Here is a 20,382-nt window from a genome sequence, read left to right as displayed (position 1 = left end):
AAACTTTACTTTAATGAATAATCACTGTCCGCATCTCAAGCATTATACAAACTTGATACAATTGGGATGCTAGCGCTTTAATCGAACCAGTCCAAGGCGGGCATCGAATTAAGTCCATTCTTATTCCCTCCCACCGTTGGACCTTTGGGTAGCTGCTGGGACGCAACCGTTCTCCTTGTGGTAGTTGGCATTTCAATAATCCCACTATTGCTTGGATCGGTTGACTGCTGCTTTCGTGGTGGTACAACCGGCCTCCTTGGATTGGTGGGCTTTGATATTATTCCCAATAAGCTATCGCCCATGGTTGACGTTTTTGGCATTTGCTTTAGGGGTGGCACAACCGGCCTCCTTGGGTTAGTTGGCTTTGATGTTATTCCCAACATATTTTCATTAACGTTAAGAGTGTTTGGTAACGGCTTCTTGGGCGGCACAACCGGCCTCCTTGGATTCGTTGGCTTGGATGTGATTCCTAATATATTTTCATTTAGTTTTAGCGTGTTTGGTATCGGCTTCTTGGGTGGCACAACCGGCCTCCTTGGATTCGTTGGCTTGGATGTGATTCCCAATAAATTTTCAGTGCCGCTTAGAGCATTTGCTATCGGCTTCTTGGGTGGCACAACCGGCCTCCTTGGGTTAGTTGGCTTTGAAGTTATTCCCAATAAGTTATCAACCATATTGGGCGTTGTTGAGGGCTGCATCTGCAGTGGCACGAACGGCTTCCTTGGCTGCTGTGGATTAGAATGCTGACCAGGTATAGTTGGCAATGAGTTAAGTCCAAATGATTTCCCTCCCATTGAGGCAGTTGTTGCCAGTGACGACCGTCCAGGAATAGTTGGCATTGATTTCTCGCCCATGGCTAGAGTTGTTTGTGGCTGCTTTTGCGGTGGCACCACGTTCCTCGTTGGACCAGCTCGCTTAGATGTTGGTTCACACAAACTTCCATCGGATGGCGTTGTCAGCTGTGGTGGCTTCTGTTGTGGAACGAATAATTTCCCAGCAGTAGCTGCCATCGAAATCGGTCCGCACGAGCTCCCTCTTAAGCTCGCTGGCTGCATCTGTTGTGGGACATATTGTTGCCCAGAAGTTGGCTTCGAATTGCGTCCACTTGAGCTCCCACCCATGGCCGGAGCAGCATGAATTTGTTTCTGTGCTGGCACCACCGGCCTGGTTGGCTTAGTTCGCTTGGATGTTATGCCACATAAGCTTCCATCTATTGGCGTCTCTGACACAAATGATTTCGCAGGAATAGTTGGCTTCGAATTGCGTCCACTTGAGCTCCCTCCCATCGCTGGAGTAACTTGTGCTTGTTTCTGTGCCGGCACCACCGGCCTCGTTGGGTTAGTTCGCTTGGATGTTATGCCACATAAACTTGCATCTATTGGTGTCTCTGTTTGCTGCTTCTGTTGTGGCACAAATTGTTGACCAGCCAAGGTTGGCATGGAATTAGGGGCACCTGCGTTCCCTTCCATGGTTGTAGTTGTTTGCAGCGGCTTCTGCGCTGGCATCATCGGCCTTGTTGGATTGGTTCGCTTGGCTGTTATTCCACATAGACTTGCATCTGTTGGCGTTGCTGGTTGCTGCTTCTGCTGCGGTATACAGGGCTGGGCAGGAGTGGTTGGCATCGAGTTAGGCCCACAAGAGTTCCGTCGCATGGTCGCAAATGTCGGCTGATGCATCTGTTGTGGAATAGATTGTTTTCCAGGAGTATTTGGCATCGAATTTGCTCCACACGTACTCCTACCCGTGGTCGGAGTTGTTGGTTGTTGCGGCATAAATTGCTTCCCAGGAGTAGTTGGCATCGGATTCAATCCATAGGAGCACCTTTCCGTCGTTGGAGTTATGGGCTGTTGCAACTGTTGCGAAACAAATGCTTGCCCAGGAGTAGTTGGCATCGTATTCAGTCCACACGTATTTCTTCCCATGGTCGGAGTCGTTGGCTGCTGCATCTGTTGTGGGATAAATTGTTTGCCCGGCGTAGTTGGCGTCGAGCTCGGTCCAATCATGTTCAAAGTATTTGGCAGCTGGTTCGATTTCCCGCCAGCCGTTTTCCTTGGCGTGACCGGCAACGATGAGCTCTCAGCGAATGTTGCAGTTTTTTTTGGCTGCTTCTTCAATGCAGATGCCTTCTTTGACGCAGCTGGCCTCTTCGGCAAAGGTAGCTTCTTTGGGGCAGTTCGCTTCAACTTTACGCCACCCAAGCTTTCGTCCACATTTGGCTTCTTTTGCAGTGCCTTCCTCGGCGTTGGGCTAGCCTTCGGCTTGGCCATCTTTTGCTGCAGGGCCACGGACTTCTTTTGAATCTCGGCTGCCTTGGCACGTATGTACTTGCGCTGGCTGGTGATGGCCTGCTGGCTTATATCCTTATCCCTTTTGATGTTCCTAACGACGGGCGCTGCAGTCGGCAGGCTGCCATTCGTATAACGGGTAGCTATCGTGTCAACGGAAGTTGGCTGGGATATTGGTTGCGGATCGCTAAAGGCGGGGGGCAGATTGTTAACGGAGCATACGATATGCTGGGGCTCCTTTTTTGGTTTCTTAGCCTTGGTTGGGCCAATTCCGCGCTTCTTCTTTCTGGCTGGATCGCCGCCTTGGGTAATGGCTTGGCATGGGCATTGAAGCGGCACCTTAAATTGATTATATTCCTCAAGCCTATCAAGCATGGTCCGTTTGCCCAACGTTCTGATCAGCTCTTCGCCCCTGGGAAACTTTTCCTTTAGGTTAAAGCAAGTTTGCACCTTTTTACCAGGCGGCGGCATCAGCTCGGAGGGCTCACGACCAAGTGGTCGCAACGGATCCTGCGAAACGGAATACAAATTGTGCAAAGAGCATCGCGAGACAATCGCACTCACTATTGGTTTCAGATATTCCTTGTACTTTTCACGTAAAACCTCGGTTTTTTTTCTATAATCTTCCATATTACATTGAATTTGCTTCGTTTTTATTTTTTTTCTTAGCTTTCTTCTCTCTCTTCTCTGTTTATTATTGTTGTTATTATTATTAGTATTTGTTGTTTTTATTTTTTTTATAACACGGTCGAGAGAACAAACTTCAAGCACTGACTGCAAATGGCCGTAAATTTGCTATAAATTAAGTTAAAAGTCAAGGCCTACTCGATTTTGCCCTAACTTCTTTGCTTCAATCAGGGTCCATGCGGCAGGCCAACTTTGATAGCCATAGCATCAATCAATATCTCTATATATATAACTGTTTGTCGTGATTGACTGTCTGACTGACGGACTGACTGACTGAATTTTCACTTTAGTTACCTTACGTGACGGGGTTTCGGCTAATTCCACCCGCACCTGTGGAAAAAGCGCGAGAAACGTTTGCATGCAACTTTTTCGTTTACCATCCGATCCGGCTACAAAAACATTTTCAAAGATCTATGAAAAAATGCATTCCCCCTTTGTTGGGTAACGTTTCGCCCTCACATTCATTTGCAAGGATCTATATAAAACATGATTTGAAACGTTTTTCACACTTCTCGTAGAATCCAAACTTCTTCGGTAGAAATGCGATTCAAAGATTTTTTAAGTTATGTCCCGATTTGCTTCAAACCTATTTTCAAAGCTCTACATAAGAATATATTGAAATCGATTTGGGAAATTCCACCCGAAACAGTGGTAAATTGGCGGAAAACGATTGTGTGAAAGTCCCCTAGACATTTAATGATATTCAATCAGCCATTCGAAGGCTTTGGTTTAGCCAGTTATCTAACGAAATGAGCTCAGTTAACTGGATCAGAACAATAACTTTATTGTGTATTGCAACCAGCTGAGTCTATCGTTTCTCTCTGACTTCAAAGCTCTCATTACGCCAGGCCTTGACTGTCCCGCTGCGATGACCTTGGCCTGCCCATAGCTGGGCTCTCAAGGCAGATATCTAGGCGTTAGCATGTCCGAAATGCCTGTGACCTGTCCAAGGTCTAATCATAGCTCCGATACCAGCTGGCTATTATTGCGACAAACGCACAGAAAAATACAAATGAAAATAGAACCATAAACAGTTCGGATGTATGCCACGTAAGAGTGCAATAAAAATAAATATGGACCTGATTATCAAACGTCTATAATTGTACAGTTCCAGCACAGCTGGTTTAATACTTAAGGTATAAATACATATGCCATATAGATGACAACTTAAAGCCAGCATAAAAAAAGTCGCTGGTTCGATTCACTATTTCAAAGTCACGTCTTTTAATCGGGCTTTGCTTAAAATCTTGATAACTATTTACTCTAAACATTTCAAGCTTAACTTAAGGTATAAATACATATGCCAAATATAGATGACAACTTGAAGCCAGCATAAAAGATGTCGCTGGTTCGATTCACTATTTCGAAGTCCCGTCTTTTGTTACTTGGGCTTCGTTTAGAACCTTGAATTAACCATTTACTCTAAACATTTCAAGCTTAACTTAAGGTATAAATACATATGCCAAATATAGATGACAACTTGAAGCCAGCATAAAAGATGTCGCTGGTTCGATTCACTATTTCGAAGTCCCGTCTTTTGTTACTTGGGCTTCGTTTAGAACCTTGAATTAACCATTTGCTCTAAACATTTTAACTTAAGGTATAAATACATTTGCCATATAGATGACAACTTAAAGCCAGCATTAAAGATGTCGCTGGTTCGATTCTATATCCAAAGTCACGTCTTTTGTTACTAGAGCTTTGCTTAAAACCTTGATTAACTAACCATTGAAATATATTCTGTTCAAGTCTCATCAATCAAAAGATTGTTGACAAATATGTGGTCAGGTTTGGGTTTCGGTTCAACGAAGAGTTGTTCCAGTTGTTCAAAATTCGATCTAAAATCCCTGAAAACCCAATTGAGAGTTTAATTTTCACTTGAGGCTTGTTTACCAAACGATTTTTCGCTGAAAAGTGCCCAAAAGTCCCTATTAGAAAAAGCTTTGCGTACAATTTTGTTATAAAATGTTACATTTATGGTTTTTATTATTTAGTTTTTTTTTCCCAGTATAAATATATCGTATATAAAGTATATAAAAAAAAGTTCATTAAAAAATTACACATACTCTTTATGGTTTTTTTTCTTTTTTTCGCTTGCATTTGTTTTTGTTTGCTTCTTTTTTTTTTTCATTAAGTTTTTATATAAATGGTATCTCGTTTGCATCTCGTCGCATATTTTTGCATAGTTAATTTCAATTGTTTAAAAAACGTTTTTCTTTTTGTTGTTGTTGTTTTTGTTTTCATCTTCGTGCGTAGCATCGTGTCTTTTAAAAAGTACATTGAAGATATACTAAGTTATAAAGTAAGCAAATATTTCAGTGTCTGTATTGCATGTGTCTTTATTGATTAGCGTGAATTTATTTATATGCGCCTTTTTTTTTAATAGTAGGAATGAGCTTTAATTCGCTTATTTATTGCAAATGCATATTTGACAAGACTTGGAAATCAACTTGGCAAAAAAAAAAAAACAACTTGCAACAACAACAATCAGAACGACAACAACAAAAAGCAGCTACGATTCCATTGACGAATGTCGCGAATGACGCGAATGACGCATGCACAACATTGTCTCAGCTGTGGCATTGATGTAGCCACTGGATTTAGTTGCAATAGTTGCTGTTGTTGTTGTTGTTGTTGTTGTTGCAGTTGTTGTTGTGGAACGTTTGCTTATATTGGATGGCGGCTGTTTGCAGTCGTTGCTTCTCATATTACATGTTGCTTTTCTCTTTATATGAACAAAAACACAAAAAAAAAAATGATGAACTAAATTTTATGAATATATAGAAAGAAAGAAAAAAAAAAAAACATACACAAAAAATTTATAAAAGCTGAATGTGAGTGAGTGAGCGAAAGAGCTAGAGTGAGTGAGAGAGAGAGAGAGTTGCGACGCATTGTCGTAGTTAGCAAATGCTGAATGCTTGTTTGCCCAAAAAACAAAAAAAAAAAAATGTATATATGCTGCTTTAGGCCTGCTTCTCGGCCTCGATGACCTCCTTGGTTGGCAGCACGTTCTTCTCGTTAGTTTCGGTGTGCTTCAATTTTTTCGCATCAAAGTTCTCGATGCCGGCAATGAATTGATTCTTCTCCTTCTCCAGTTCAATTGCTGAGCGAGAGAGAGAGAGAGAGAGAGAGAGAGAGAGAGAGAGAGAGAGAGAGATGGAGAGAGGGAGAGAAGAATTCGTTAAATTGTTCACATTAGTTGCAATTGCCTTAAATGGCGGAGCTGGTCTAGCCACATGGCCGGTCACACGGAGCATGTGCTGTGCATGCCGAGCGCTGCGCTCTGTCTATACGCACCTTCCTTATCGGGCAATGGATTCTTCTCATGGGTCTCCGTATGCTTCAAATTGGTCTGATCGAATGCGGTGATGCCCTCAATAATGGACTTTTGAGTCTTCTCGGCGGCCACATCTGTGCACACGCAACACGCAACACGTAACAATAATAAGAAAGAACAAAAATATTGATTCAATTTCAATTATTTTTGCCAACACAACTTTATCAGTTGGCTAGGCTAGTTGACTATACTTACCCTCGGCAGTGGGCAAAATGATTTTCTCCTGGGTGCTGGCGTTCTTCAGTTTCTCTGTGTTGAAGCCCTCCAATTGGCTCTTCAGGTTCTCGGCCACCTTTGGCAAATCCTTGAGTGCTGGTGCTGGGGAAGCCATCTGCCAAAAAAAAAGAAGAAAATATCATCACGTTACAATTTTATGTTGACAATTCAAAAAACGCGCAATCGACATAAAACAAAGGCCCAGTTATCGATAACGACGCAACAATGGACAAAGGCTCGATAAAGCGGAAATGCGCATCGATAACGATGCCTAGCAAGCGCACACACACACACACTCACAATGCATGCACGTCTTCGATTTCGTTTTGAGAATTGTTTCGTTGTTTACCGTACGATGCATTATGCGATTTCTCATAGCGATTACTTTGAAAGGCGACTTATTGATTAAGAAACAAAAACACAAAGCAACATACTCATACAAAATTTGTCATGCCGGCGAATGAGTCATGCTGGACAACAAGGACGCACACTCACACATATACGGAGTGAGTAGCTGTGCATGCGTGTGTGTGTGTGCGTCCGCTATCGAAATACCAGCAGAAATACAAGAGGAAGGCAAAGACAGCAAGAGAGAGAGAGAGAGAGCGTGAGCAAAAAGTTCAGCGAACCTACCGCAGCAGCAGCAGATTAAATTCCAATTGGACAAGCAACTGGAGGCGAGTGTACCGTTATCAGCGCTTGTTTTGTTAGTCGCCGTTTGCTGCTAACAATTATAAACTGCATTTTATCACGTTTATTTTTAGTTGCAAATCAGCCAAAATGTGCCAGCTACTTGCCCATTGTTCGTGCGCGTATTCTAGCTAATCGACAAAATATCAACAAAATAAAAAAAAAAAAAACATTCAACACATGAGCGCAAAAGTTTCCATGTATTAACTTCATAAGAAATAGATCGATCGCAACGTAGCTGGGCTGTCGGTTATATTTCATTTCAATACCCCCCCTCCACCTAGTGTACCCCCCTCTTGGCCCACACCACACCCTTTAGTCAAAAGCCAATTTTGTTTGCCCACATAAAGAAAGCGCTTCATTAATATCGATAACAAGTGCATACATATGCAATGCATGCATGCATGCATGTGTGTGTGTGTGTGTGTATCCGTGAATTGCACACGGCAAGCGTTACAAGGGCGGCAACCGCGCCAAAATAAAATAAAAATCTATATACATATACAAAATAAATCTACGCTTGATAGCCGTCTGTATTTTATTGACCATATATGGCCACGTTAAGGCGCGCCTAAACGCCGCTTTCGTAATCGCCCCTGGCCGATAGACGCTGATTGACTAACGGCCCGGCTCGGGCCCCAGCAGCGTTTAGTCATTCCAGCAACTCCTTTTCCAACTCAAAACAAAGGCGAACATTGCAACGCAGACAATACGTATGTATGTACATATGTACATATACGGCGAATTATGTTGTTGTTGCTGTTGTTGTTGTTGTTTCGGGGGGAGTAGTTTGCATGTTCTCGCCTTGTTTGCCATGAATCAACTTCCAACTTGAAGCGAATTATGGTCGCGATGAATCATTTTATTCGCCGTCGCCGCTGCTTTTTGTCTCAGCCCACACTTGACGCGGGCTCTCTCTTTTTCTTTCACTCGTGAACTCTTGCGCCTCGGTGAGAGCTTTTCAAACTCCGCTTCAATTGCTTCTTTTGATTTTGTGGCTGTCTTTTGTTTTGTTAATTTGATATCTTGTGTGTTTTATTTCTTTTTTTGGGGCTTATGTTGCTATGAATCGTGTGTTCGAGTGGGGAGAAGTAGGGGTTCATTTGGCTGGCGCCAGCAAACCGCCAATATGCCGTTAGGCCAATTTTGACATTTGAATGCGTCGTCAAGAAGGCCGCTCAAATGTTAAAAAAACCGTCGCAGTCGGCGTCGCTGACGCGTGGCGCGACGGCGCAGTACTGCAGGCGAGGCGGGGGCGTTAATTCGTTGAAGCGAAAGCAGAAAATGTAGAGAACAAAAGAAGGAAGGCAAATGACAGACACGTCCGTTTTACACCCTCGCCGCAGTCAGCAGCTGCAGAGACGATGACGGGGCGACAGACTGCGATGGCTCCTGTTATGCCCGCATACACACACAGACACACACACACACGCGCGCGCACACATGTGCAGTGCACGTCTGCCAGTCGATACATACATTTAAAAATATGTGCGTATGTATGCATGTACATACAAAGCACATATGCGCCCGCGACACAAAGTGAATTTTAAATATGCACAGCAGCGACAACGCAGTTTAGTCATTCGCAGACGCACACTCATGCGCAAACATGCACACAAAGCTGTATATACAACATACATACACATGCATATGTCGCTGTCTGTTAGTTCATTTTTTTTTTTTGAATATCTTTTGCATTCTGCGTACAGCGATAAATTCAATGCCAATTGGATATTATCGATAACATCTGCTTGTGTGCGCCACGCCCTCGCTTAAGAAAAATTTGCGACAGCCACACACACACAGACACGTTGAACAACGAATGCAGCTTAAATGCACAGCTGCACACATTCAAGTATACTTAGATATGTATATGCATGTGTATTCAGTACGTGCATGTGAGCACGCGCAAGCCACAAGAACACACTGTGGGGAGGATATTTAACAGCGTCAAACGCCCCGCCCAAGCAGCAGCCGTCGCAGAGACACACACACACACACACACACAGAGGCAAACGCACACTCACATAGATACAGACACACACGCAAAGCAGACGCCAAAAAACGAAAAGCCGGCCGGCAAAAAGCTCTAATACAACAAAAAAAAAAAAGAAGTGAAAAAATCAAACAAAGAAGCTTAAGGCCATCCACTGAACAGCTGCCCAAATACATAGCTGAAAAAAAAAGAAGGAAAAACTAACGGAGCGACGGCGGCCGCCACAATAAATAATTTATAACAAATGTAAAGAGGAGGCCCTCTTTGGCTCTCGCTAACATTTGCAATGAATGGGAATGAAGCGCAGCCACAATTACAACAAGAAGAACAACAGCAACAACAGCGGCAGCAGCAGCAGCAGCGACAGCGACAGCAGCAGAGGGAAACCAGTTGGCGTTGGCTTTTGCAGCAGCGATTTAGATCTTTTTTTCTTAGTCGCAGTTTTTTTTCCCCCTACTTTCTGCAACAATGAAAAAATACGAAACGTAGCAAAGTATTGGAAGTGAAAAAATTGCCGGTGCAAAAAAAAAAAGCAGAAAATTGCAAAAATTTGTCTGAAACTCACCTTAAATTTGTGCTGTTTTTTTTTTTTGTAGTTTGCTTTGCTTTCTTGAGGGTTTGGTTTAATGGCAAAAGAATTGCGCACTTTCCAAAAAAATAAATGCGGGTGGGTGAGTTGACTGGTTGGGTGGTTGTAATATATATATATATATATATTGATGAATATATAGATAGAAGTGTAAGCACTTGGCAAATTTGACACTTGCTACTAGATTAGTGTTATATCGCGAAAGCTTACAAGCAAACGGAACGACACACAACTTAATACTGCGCGACAATTGTTCAAATCAAAAAGATGAAGGCGTACGAAATGATGTTGGGGCTGTTTCAAAGAACGCAAAGTTGTTGTCGATAGCATTTATCGAATGCGTGCACACAGCGCTGCTCTAATCGCGTACAGCGATCATTGCCGTTCGATATCAAATCGATAGGCACTAGCGGCGTGTACTTGATATTTGTTTGTATTCTTATTCTGTGAACATATAACGTATGCGCATTTTTGAATGCTCGCCAAAATGTGCGGTATTTTCTTTAATTAAGGTAGTATTTCGCTTAGTTTAAGTATTGCTTGTGTAGCGTGCACAATCGGCAAGCCGTTAACATTTAAATAGCTTACACTAAGTATATAAATATTACTTTAATAAGGCTCGGTTTTCAGGTATATACTATATACTATAAACAGTTGTATATCTAATAGCACGCCCCAATAGTATCAACAATTAAAATATTGCCATTTGAGTTCCATACGCTACGCATAATTCGCCGAGCGACACTCATTCCAAATGTGCTCCATCTCGACGGGATCGTCAAAGCCGTGCGAGGCAATGACATCACTGTAGCTATCCGGGCCATAGTATGTGGGCCTGTCAAAGTAAAAATCATCACAGCGATGCACGGGTATATGCGCCTTGAGCGCAACCATGCCCAAAAATATGTCATCGAAGCGAAAGAGCGGCAGAGTACGCCCCACCGCATACATCTTGAGCAGGGCCTGCCGTGATAATAGAAAGGCGCCAGCCGTCACGTACGGCGGCCATTTGTCAAACGGATACTCCTCGAGCGACACATACCATTTGCTGAACTTGTGTCGCAGTGGAGAGCTCTGGAATACAAAGCCGGCAAATAGTAGGCTCTGATGATGGGTCTGTCGACCTTTGCCCAGAAAGCGCAGCACATTCTTAATGGACACATAATAGTCGTCGTCCACGAATAGATAAAAGTCGCTGCTATTGAAATGTTCACTGGCCCAGCGCATGCCCATCATTGTCTTGATTGTGTTATTGAAATACGCATCGACAAAGTCGGCGCGTATTATGTCCCCATGATGCTTGGCCTCGGTCTGGGCCGCATCCTTGCTGCCGCTGCCCTCGGCGGGCAAGCCCAGCACAAAGGCGCGCCTGATGTGCACGTCCGAGAAGCGCGCCTCGTAGCCCCATGTCTTGCGTATGGCCTGGCGTCGCTGCAGATTGCCAATGGCGCTCTTCACCAATATGGTCAGTCGGGGCGGATCCGCCTGGTCGCGATCGCCCATGAATGCGGGCATTTGTAGGAACTTGTAGTCCGGCGGTGTGACGGTCGCATTGTCCAGCGGATAGTAGTAGTGCGTCTCAAAGTCCAGTTCGTACAGATGCGTCAGAACGCCACAAAAGTCCAGCAGAAAGATAATCGGTATGGCTAGTGCACATTTTAGTAGCAATTTGTAATGTTTTTTTAACATTGCGCGATGGTTACTAGCGATAACAAAACCAGCGATAACAAAACCAGCGATATGTCGCTATCAAGAATGTTGTGCTATAGTAGATATCGAATCACGCGACCTATCGATAGATTTAATCAATGGCGTAGGTAGGCAAATACAGCTGTGCGCAATATTTAAAATTATTTTCTTCACAAGAAATAAGTTAAATTAAATTTGTGTTATTTTTAAGTAAAGGCAATTGCTTTTATGCAATATATTGTATATAGCTTGCCACGCGTAATATGTTTTTGACATATATCGATTATCAAGAATATATGAAAAATATTTTCAAAAAATCCGCGTATTTTCACGTACTCGAATACTCGGAATAGTGCTATTAAAAATACCAGTTAAAATACCAAAGTCGTTTGGCGACTGCTAGAGTTGAAAGAAGAAGAACGTTTATGGAATTTACAAAATCGTGTGAAATGTTTTTGCGCTAAAATATTGAAAATGTCTGAGGAAACAGTAAATGAAACAACTGAAGCTGCAAGCATCAGTGGAGCCAGCAGCTCCAAGCTGACAAATGCACAAAAGGCGCGCATCGAGCGCAATCAAGCCAAGGCCCAAAAACTGAGGGAAGCCAAGCTGGTCTCGCATCCCTACAAGAATCTACAAAAGTATGTAAAACAAGCAAATATTCCGATGGCAATCTTAATTTTGTGAATTGTGGATTGCAGCGCTAATGCCAATGGCGAGCAGCCAATTGCTGGCCAAAACAATCCGGTAATTAAAGTGCAGGGCACCAAATACATTGACAGCGGCGGCGGCTTCCTATTGGAACAGCCTGTGCTGGCCACGGCAAACAAATCAACAGAGGAGCCGGCTGTGGCGCCCATCATTGAGGATGCCATTGCCATACCGGTGGTGTATGAGGAGTGCCTGGACTGCGGCGATCAGTATGCCGACTCCTATCTGTTCAATAATTTTGACTACTCCGTTTGCGACAAGTGCCGGGACACCGAGGAGCGTCACTCGCTGATTACGCGCACCGAGGCCAAGGCGGAATATCTACTGAAGGACTGTGACTTTGATAAGCGTGAGCCGGTGCTGCGCTATATAAGCCGCAAGAATCCGCACAATGTGCGCTGGGGCGAAATGAAATTATACTTGCATCTACAGGTGCTGCAGCGCGCCATGGATGTGTGGGGCAGTGAGGAGGAGCTGATGCGTCAGCATGAACAGCGCGAGGATAAGCGTGTGCTGGGCAAGACGCGCAAATTCAATAAACAAATGAAGCAGCTGCGCATGGAGGTCAGAAGTAGTATTTATACAAAGAAAACAACGGCCGTGCATGAACATGAATTTGGGCCAGATACTTACAATGAGTTGGAAGACAATTATACTCATTCCTGCACGACTTGCCCTTACAGCGAAACCTATGAGAAAATGTAGATGTGCTCAAACTCTTGCAAAATTCGTTTATAATTCATCTAATTATTAAATAAATATTTATGATAAGTCCAATAATACAAAATTTACACCGAAAAAACAATTTGAATACACACAACTATCGATAAACGGAATTTTTTATTTTTTGCCATTCACAATAAACGCCAACATTTGGGGCCAACAAAATGTTATCGTTGACTGCCGTCGCTAAAAAAAACGCCAAGCTGAGAGGGTCGCAGCAGCAACAACAACAAAAACAACAACAGCAGCAACACAAGCCCCAATACCAAAAAAATAAAAAAAATCCAAATCATAAACAATTTAGCTGTGCAGCGTAAAGGAAAAATTGGCAGCAAAAATGGAGGAGCCATCGGACGATGAGAACTTTGAGCCAACGCCAAAGAAGATCAAGCGCGATTGGCTCAATAGCTATTGCTATTCGAACAAGGCCATGGGCATGATGAAGAAAATGGGTTATGAGGACGACAAGGGTCTGGGTAAGAGCAAACAGGGCCGCTTAGAGCCAGTGATTGCCGTGCAGCAGGATGGACGTCGTGGCTTTGGCCTAAAATTGAGTACCGTCCATTGGTCTGCCGGCAAATGGGATCCGAGCTGTGAGGATTTGGAAATACCAGAGCCAGTGATTTGGTTAAATCAAATGGGTGACAATTGCGGCGCCTATACATTGGAACAGCTGATGGGGCACATGATAACCGGACCACGTAAGCTCACCCTTGACGATGAGACGCAATTCTGTGATCCAGAGATTTTACAGCACATCCTAAATGCGAAGACCGTGTTCGATGACCTTAGCGATACGGAAAAGCGACGTGCACGCTCCCGATGCAATCCGTTCGAGACAATACGCAGCTCCATATTTCTAAATCGTGCCGCCGTCAAAATGGCCAACATTGATTCCATGTGCGACTATATGTTCACACAGCCCCGAGATTCCCATGGCAATTCGCTGATCGGCACAAATGAGCTCCTCTACTTTGCGGACATGTGCGCGGGTTGGTTTTTGTGTGCATACATATATATATATATATATATAATATTATGCTATTTATAATATTCACATTTATGTCTACTATCATGCAGGACCCGGCGGCTTCTCTGAATATGTGCTATATCGCAAATCGTGGAAGGCCAAAGGATTTGGCTTTACGCTACGCGGCACCAACGATTTTAAGCTAGATAAATTCTTTGCCGCCTCACCGGAATCATTTGATACGTACTATGGCATCAAGGAAGATGGCAATATATTCGATCAGAGCAATCAGGATTCATTGAATGATTATATACGAAAGCATACGCCGCAAGGTGTACACTTTGCCATGGCCGATGGCGGTTTCTCTGTGGAAGGACAAGAGAATATCCAAGAGATACTATCCAAGCAGCTGTATCTATGCCAATTTGTTACCGCCCTCAAAATACTACGCATCAATGGCAGCTTTGTATGCAAACTGTTTGATCTGTTCACGCCGTTCAGCGTGAGTCTTGTCTATTTGATGTACAAGTGCTTCCAGCAAATCGCAATTATCAAACCAAATAGCAGTCGGCCAGCGAACTCGGAGCGTTATATTGTATGCAAATATAAGCTGGCGGACACAGAGGCAATCGTTAGCTATATGAACATGGTCAATAAGATATTGAACGAGGAGAGCGAAAATAAGGAACATCAAATCCAAATCGATGTACTTGAGCTGTTCGATCGCAATGAGATGCTACAGGATGAGCATTTTCTACGCTATATTATTGATTCGAACAATGCGATTGGCAACAAACAGATTGTTGGCCTGCACAAGATAGCGGCATTTGCCCAAAATCTGGAACTTAAGGAGGCTAGACAGTCGGAGGTGCGACAGGAGTGCCTCAAATGTTGGGCACTGCCCGATAAGCTGCGCCAGGCGCCGGAAGTGAAAACCACCGAACGTCTGCTGGAGGAGCTATTGCGAGATTGGTCCAATGATCGCAACTGGCTACACATACCGGCCATGGAGCTAAAAGGCGTTGCGCCATTGCACACCGATATACTGAACGTAAGCGATTGGCATTTCATGCCCATTGGACGTGGCGAAATAAATATTAACGGCTGTACGCTCTTCCTATGCAAATCACGCGGCAATTTGCTGCGCTATACGGAGCACAGAAAATGGGAACAGGTCGAGTCCAGTTTCAATGTACAGCCGCGCTCCATATTCTTTGGCGAGATTGTGTTCGAATATAGCGGCGAGGGACGCACATCGCAGAGTGTATCGGCGCTGCACATCATGGATGCCATCTGTTTGGGCGGCATCGATATACGGCGACGGCCATTTCTCGAGCGGGTCGGCATGTGTGCCATGTATGCGCGCAGTTTGAATAAGCCGCACAAGAAGGAGCGGACATGCGGTGCGATACGCTGCAAGCCCATCTTTCGGCTGCAGGATATGAGCCGTTTCTTTAACGAGATGCGTCCCTATGTGCTCAAGGATAATTCACAGAGATTCGGCTATCTGCTCGACGATCAGAAATTCTTTGTGCCCGGCGGCATTATCATATTCTGTGAACTGGCCGTCAATTTTGTGACAGCCTATTCCAGATCACATCAGCAGATCTATTATTATAATACCAATACCAAGGAGTCACTGTTTAAGGAACAAATCGAACCGCATCGCTTTAACGAGGTATTCTCCTCGTTCCGGCACAGCTATTCGCGTCGCAAGCTCTGGAAATGGACGAGCACACTGCAGGTGGACGAGCATGCCACCGAGGAGCATCCAAAGATATTGTATCGCAGCAATTTTGAGCAATTCATAAGAAAGAAACTGACGCCCCATCCCAACTAGAAACCTAAGTCAATTCAAATGCAAAGCACACATCGGTCCGACTATTGGCCATTTACACTTTTAATCGATATCAACAAATTCGTTTTCTAAGCCACAAACAGAAAAAAAACAACTAAAACAAATATTACAAATATTTTTTTTTGTAAAATCCGCATCAATCAACATATACATATATATAAATATATAACTATATATATATATATATATATATATATATATATATATATTAGCATGCTTGCATCTAGATAATTGTTTGCTCTAAGTTTTAAAACGAAATTTGTTTGATTTTGCATTGTTTTTTTTTTTAATATATTATCAATTTACTTGTTTGGAAAAGTATTTGAATTTCTAGCGCTTTACCCACTAACTGTTAATAAATATTATGATAACTTTATATATATATATAGATATATATATATGTAAAACCAACGGCTGGGCCCACACACCCGACTTAGCTAAAATCATGATGTAAGCCCAATCTATATAAATATTTAAGTTATTGACAAAGAAACCGCTTGTTTTATTATAATTTAAGAGCAAGCTGCCAAACCAATATACATACATACCCGTATATATATTGAGGGAGTTACTCTTTTACAGTTAGTTTCGCTGTCCTGTTTCATTCCATGTAAAGCCTGTTTTCTATTCGAGCGGGCATTCAGCTGCCATGCCATAAAGTGGCATGGGAACAATCGGTTGATTGAAAGGCTGATTATTGGAATATAATTGTAACAGAGTTTCATTTAAATCTAAAATATTACTGCATAATGTTTTATTATTTATCATTAACAATGTGTAGACAGTCCAGGTTATACTCTCTATAGAATGGTAATCTAGCCTGGCTATACAATTTTTAAAATAAATTTCTTCTTTTTGGTTCTTAGAACTTGGAAATCTTAAGATAAGTTTCTACTCATTATCATTATTTATGATATCAGACTTAATTTCTCATTAATTCTGGGATAGATACATATATATAGAGCTGAGAAGCAACATATTTCTAGACTAAACGATGTGCTTGTTCCAGTAGAAGTTCGATAATATAGTGTTCCATTTAATGCAGTCCTTACTCTAGTGTGAAGAGAGCAGCTCGCAATTTCTGAACGATTTCAGTTAATGATATGTTTGGTAGGACTTTGGAAAGAAGTATATGCCCATTTAATCTTTGATACCCAAGTAGATGTGAGTTTAAAGCCAAAACTTCGCTTTTCTAATCTTTGATTCCCATTTGAAGACGCGGAACGTTGGTTTGTCAAGTGAAATTGCTTTGGAAATGAGTTTTTGGGCGATGGAAGAGCCAAAAAGCAGCAAACAATCGTTTCTGCGCATTCTCCACTTAAGGTACAAAATGGTTTGGGCTAATACATGAAGATATACTTTAAAGGGATCGAAGATGTCTTCTTCTATGCCTTACATATTTCTTTATAAAATCGTCATACTCTTTGCAAGGGCATACAAAAGTAAGGTCCAGCCTTTGTGTCCATCTAGGCTATTCATCTAAGCTTCCAAGATTATGGTCAGGGATAGGTTTTGGTCTGCTTGGTCAACGTCCGTCAATAAGATATTTCATTAAGGTTTATGCCAAGCTAATTCCGGCTGCTTTTGCTGAGAGCTTCCACGGAACAGATGCTTAGTTGGCTTTTCTGCTCGTCCAGTTCTCGATTGGTTCTGGATTTGCCAAGTTGTCTGTAAGAATATATAGTTATATATCTGAGGCACAAAACACATAGAAGTTCTGATTGCATTGTATTACAAACTTTTTAGATTTATTGAAACCTAAATGCTAGCTGGGATTATGCTATAGATTGGCATCAGATCAGCATGTGGGTTTACTTCAATAGTTTCAGATGCTTTACATATTTGTGGACAACATCTTTAACGTAGGGCTTGATTGCCACGCACGTTGGTATATTCTCCGGCTGTTCGATCCAAAGTTTGTGCTTGATTTCGTGCTCCTTTAGCTTCTCGCTGAGCTTCAACAGCGCCGCCTCATCCTTGGCCTCCAGCACCACTTTGTGCATATTGTCCAGATCCTTGAGATACGCTTGCGTCTCCTCGTCCTCCACATGGACGCTCATCACCGCCGCCGTCGCATGGCAGCATTGCGCGATCACCGCGCCCAGTGGCCAGTTCAAGGTAGAGCGCAAATCGCTTCGCACCACAATATACTGCACGATGTTTGACATCGCCTCGAAAAGTCTGTGAACACAGTGTGTCGCCGGCAAATTCGGTTTGCGTATAAATGATATTTGCTGGCCTGTACGCTGCTCACTTGTGCAGGCAAAGCAAGGCTAAGCAAAACGGCAGAGATAGTTGTTCTACCTCAAAGCTGTTTGCAGCAGTGGCTCTGAGCTGCGTATCAATTGTGAACAGCTGTTTAGCCAACGTAAGGTGGCCAGATTTCTTGTTGAAAAAACTATGGTCAGCCTAGAAACTGACTGTGAACTCTAGGCATGTACGCTGCTCAGATGTGGTGGTCGGCTAGACAAAAGTCGGGCAGCTCAGCTGCAAAACTGCTTGCAGTCATGGCACTGAGCTGCGTACACATTGTGTACAACCGTCTTTAGGGTGACCAGATATTTGCTGCAAAAGCTTTGGTCAGCCTTATAACTGATATTCAAATTTGAATTGAGCGCGGTTTTTATTTTAAATGTAAATTTCAAATAGGATCTGTTAGTTTTCAAGTATTCCTCTTAAAATGTTATGCAAATGTTTACAATTCTTTTAAAAATGTCGTTACTCATTTGGGAAAACAACCTTTTTTTGAATTATTTGAAAATTCAAGATACATATGTTGCTTACGATTAAAATAAGCATTATATCTAATTGTTATGTCAAAATTCTTGTCAAATATCAAAACATTTGACTCTTAGGGTTTCAAGTTGGTTTTTAATGATTTTTTAAGAGCTTTCAAGTGCTTAAAAGTTAACTGCCTGGTTCTTGTTCATCTGAAAATACTCCTTTTACTTATATTCACGAATTTTAATGCACTCTTTGAATTGGACATAGTTAAAGTTCCGGCCAGCATAGTTTTCTTACAATTAAATAGGTGGCTGTGTTTACCCCTGCGACAGGTTCAGAGTTGTCAAAAACAGCGAATTGCATTTTTTTCTTGGCAACATTTGCTGCTTAATTAATCACACAATGCAGAAGTGTTGAAATGCACGAGAGTCGCTCAAGAAATAGTCAATCATTGGTCAAAAGCGTTTTCAAGCAACTAAATGCTGTGAAAAAAATATATAAAAGAATAATAAAACTAATACTATCTGAAGTCTTGCATGTAGAAAGTCAGCCTATTAAGCTATAAGGCAAATCAGCCCGAAATGGCAAATATGTTGCATGTTAGCTGAGAAAAAGTATTGAATTCCCAGATACATAATGTCAGTTGATAGGGTATATCAGCTACATAGTATACCCTTTGAGCCAACCTCGCGTTTCGGTGGGCCAGCTACCAGCATGGCGAATAAGTATTTAGTTTATATGTTGCAATCAGCTCAGCTGAGTGTCGCCAACGGTTGGGATCTGTGAGGTGGACTGGACTGGCGGGTTGGGATCTGCAGAGGAGGGGGTTGGGGACATGCCGGCCGGCGCATAGTGCCAGTGACATGCGCCCGTAATTAACGTCCCATTTTGGGTTAGATTATCCATGAATAATTGGAAATGAAGGATGGTCGCGCCTGGTCTTCGACGCACGTAGGTGCAGTGCCTGCTATAGTGGAGCAGGGGAGAGGAGGGGCGTGTTGCTGGTGTGGCAACTGCAGCAGATTGATGATGGGCGGTCGAATAGTTGGGGCAGCAGCAGCCGAGTGGCAACAGTGGCTGCTGCTGCCCCAACTCGGCAGCTACAGACAGCCGGACTGCCCTCTGTTCGTCTGTCCTGGCTGGCTGGCTGGCTGGTCCGCTGGCATCGGCGACGGCAGCTGAAAACTTTGCTAATTGCTTTTTGGCCACATTGGCCAAGGCGCTGGCGACGACAACAGCAACCGGCAATCGGCAACGGGCAACAGTTATGGCATCAGCAGCATCCCAAATGCCATGTGCCCAGTTTGCTAGCCATGTTCGTTGCATTATGATACCCTGTAAACAGGTGTTTACAGTGGATATGCTTTTAATGAATGTCATTAGAACATCGACGGAATATTTCGTACTGTCAGCTTGCGTCCTTCTAGTATTTCATTTCAATACCCTGCACTTCAGTTTATGATCATGTTTGACAAATCATCAGCTCAGAGTATATGCTCGAATAACTAGCCAGCTTTTAATTGTGTAAAATAATATTAAAATGAATCGAATTTCTGTTGCCTGTATTCGACTCTTTTTTTTTCCTCTTTCAATATTTGATGTTAGAGTTTATCGATCAAGCTTGTCTATCGATAACACTCTTTTTTTTCTTGCTGGCAATTTAGCTGGTTTATAGCTAAATGCAGCTATTTTCAGGTTTAGCGGTTTTTTTTTGGACATATCTATGACAAATACTACGTCGTTTGGCTTTTATTTTTAGCCAATTTTTAACACTGTCTTCAGCTACTTTTTTCCAACGGCAGTTGCCAATACTGGTCAGAAGCGGTTGGCAGTGCAAAAGCCAGAGTATGTAAATAGTCGAGTCCAATTTTAAAGCTCGGCTCACACTCATTTATTTGTGCGGCTGT

The 20,382-nt window shown here is 42.8% G+C and overlaps 6 protein-coding genes across 6 annotated transcripts; 2 read left to right on the top strand and 4 right to left on the bottom strand.

Annotated features, from left to right (window-relative positions):
* Positions 1-26: 26 nt before the first annotated feature.
* LOC115768400 (proteoglycan 4-like) lies at positions 27-2,981 on the bottom strand. The gene is made up of 2 exons (XM_030712973.1): positions 2,850-2,981; positions 27-2,795 (listed from the first exon to the last, which is right to left on the bottom strand). Exons 1-2 carry the CDS (start codon positions 2,913-2,915, stop codon positions 78-80), a joined length of 2,784 nt encoding a protein of 927 aa, XP_030568833.1. The 5' UTR covers positions 2,916-2,981; the 3' UTR covers positions 27-77.
* A 2,176-nt stretch (positions 2,982-5,157) lies between these two features.
* Positions 5,158-10,021, bottom strand: LOC115768383 (thymosin beta). The gene is made up of 4 exons (XM_030712956.1): positions 9,777-10,021; positions 6,505-6,640; positions 6,270-6,383; positions 5,158-6,075 (listed from the first exon to the last, which is right to left on the bottom strand). Exons 2-4 carry the CDS (start codon positions 6,638-6,640, stop codon positions 5,936-5,938), a joined length of 390 nt encoding a protein of 129 aa, XP_030568816.1. The 5' UTR covers positions 9,777-10,021; the 3' UTR covers positions 5,158-5,935.
* Positions 10,022-10,297: 276 nt separating this feature from the next.
* Positions 10,298-11,681, bottom strand: LOC115768393 (beta-1,3-galactosyltransferase brn). The gene has a single exon (XM_030712967.1). It carries the CDS (start codon positions 11,487-11,489, stop codon positions 10,521-10,523), a length of 969 nt encoding a protein of 322 aa, XP_030568827.1. The 5' UTR covers positions 11,490-11,681; the 3' UTR covers positions 10,298-10,520.
* Positions 11,682-11,844: 163 nt separating this feature from the next.
* Positions 11,845-12,982, top strand: LOC115768394 (DNA repair protein complementing XP-A cells homolog). The gene is made up of 2 exons (XM_030712968.1): positions 11,845-12,130; positions 12,191-12,982. The coding sequence occupies exons 1-2, from the start codon at positions 11,964-11,966 to the stop codon at positions 12,903-12,905; spliced, it is 882 nt and encodes a 293-aa protein (XP_030568828.1). The 5' UTR covers positions 11,845-11,963; the 3' UTR covers positions 12,906-12,982.
* A 187-nt stretch (positions 12,983-13,169) lies between these two features.
* On the top strand, positions 13,170-15,881 carry LOC115768367 (cap-specific mRNA (nucleoside-2'-O-)-methyltransferase 1). Its single transcript, XM_030712939.1, has 2 exons — positions 13,170-13,915; positions 14,004-15,881. Exons 1-2 carry the CDS (start codon positions 13,261-13,263, stop codon positions 15,731-15,733), a joined length of 2,385 nt encoding a protein of 794 aa, XP_030568799.1. The 5' UTR covers positions 13,170-13,260; the 3' UTR covers positions 15,734-15,881.
* Positions 15,882-16,329: 448 nt separating this feature from the next.
* Positions 16,330-18,068, bottom strand: LOC115768369 (putative peptidyl-tRNA hydrolase PTRHD1). Its single transcript, XM_030712942.1, has 2 exons — positions 17,491-18,068; positions 16,330-17,419 (listed from the first exon to the last, which is right to left on the bottom strand). Exon 1 carries the CDS (start codon positions 17,917-17,919, stop codon positions 17,563-17,565), a length of 357 nt encoding a protein of 118 aa, XP_030568802.1. The 5' UTR covers positions 17,920-18,068; the 3' UTR covers positions 16,330-17,419; positions 17,491-17,562.
* Between the last annotated feature and the right edge of the window lie 2,314 nt (positions 18,069-20,382).

The sequence above is a fragment of the Drosophila novamexicana genome, unplaced genomic scaffold, assembly GCF_003285875.2.
Source record: "Drosophila novamexicana strain 15010-1031.04,08,12 unplaced genomic scaffold, DnovRS2.1 tig00001762-arrow-arrow-pilon, whole genome shotgun sequence".
Lineage (NCBI taxonomy): Eukaryota > Metazoa > Arthropoda > Insecta > Diptera > Drosophilidae > Drosophila > Drosophila novamexicana.
This window is presented reverse-complemented; position numbering and strand designations above follow the sequence as displayed.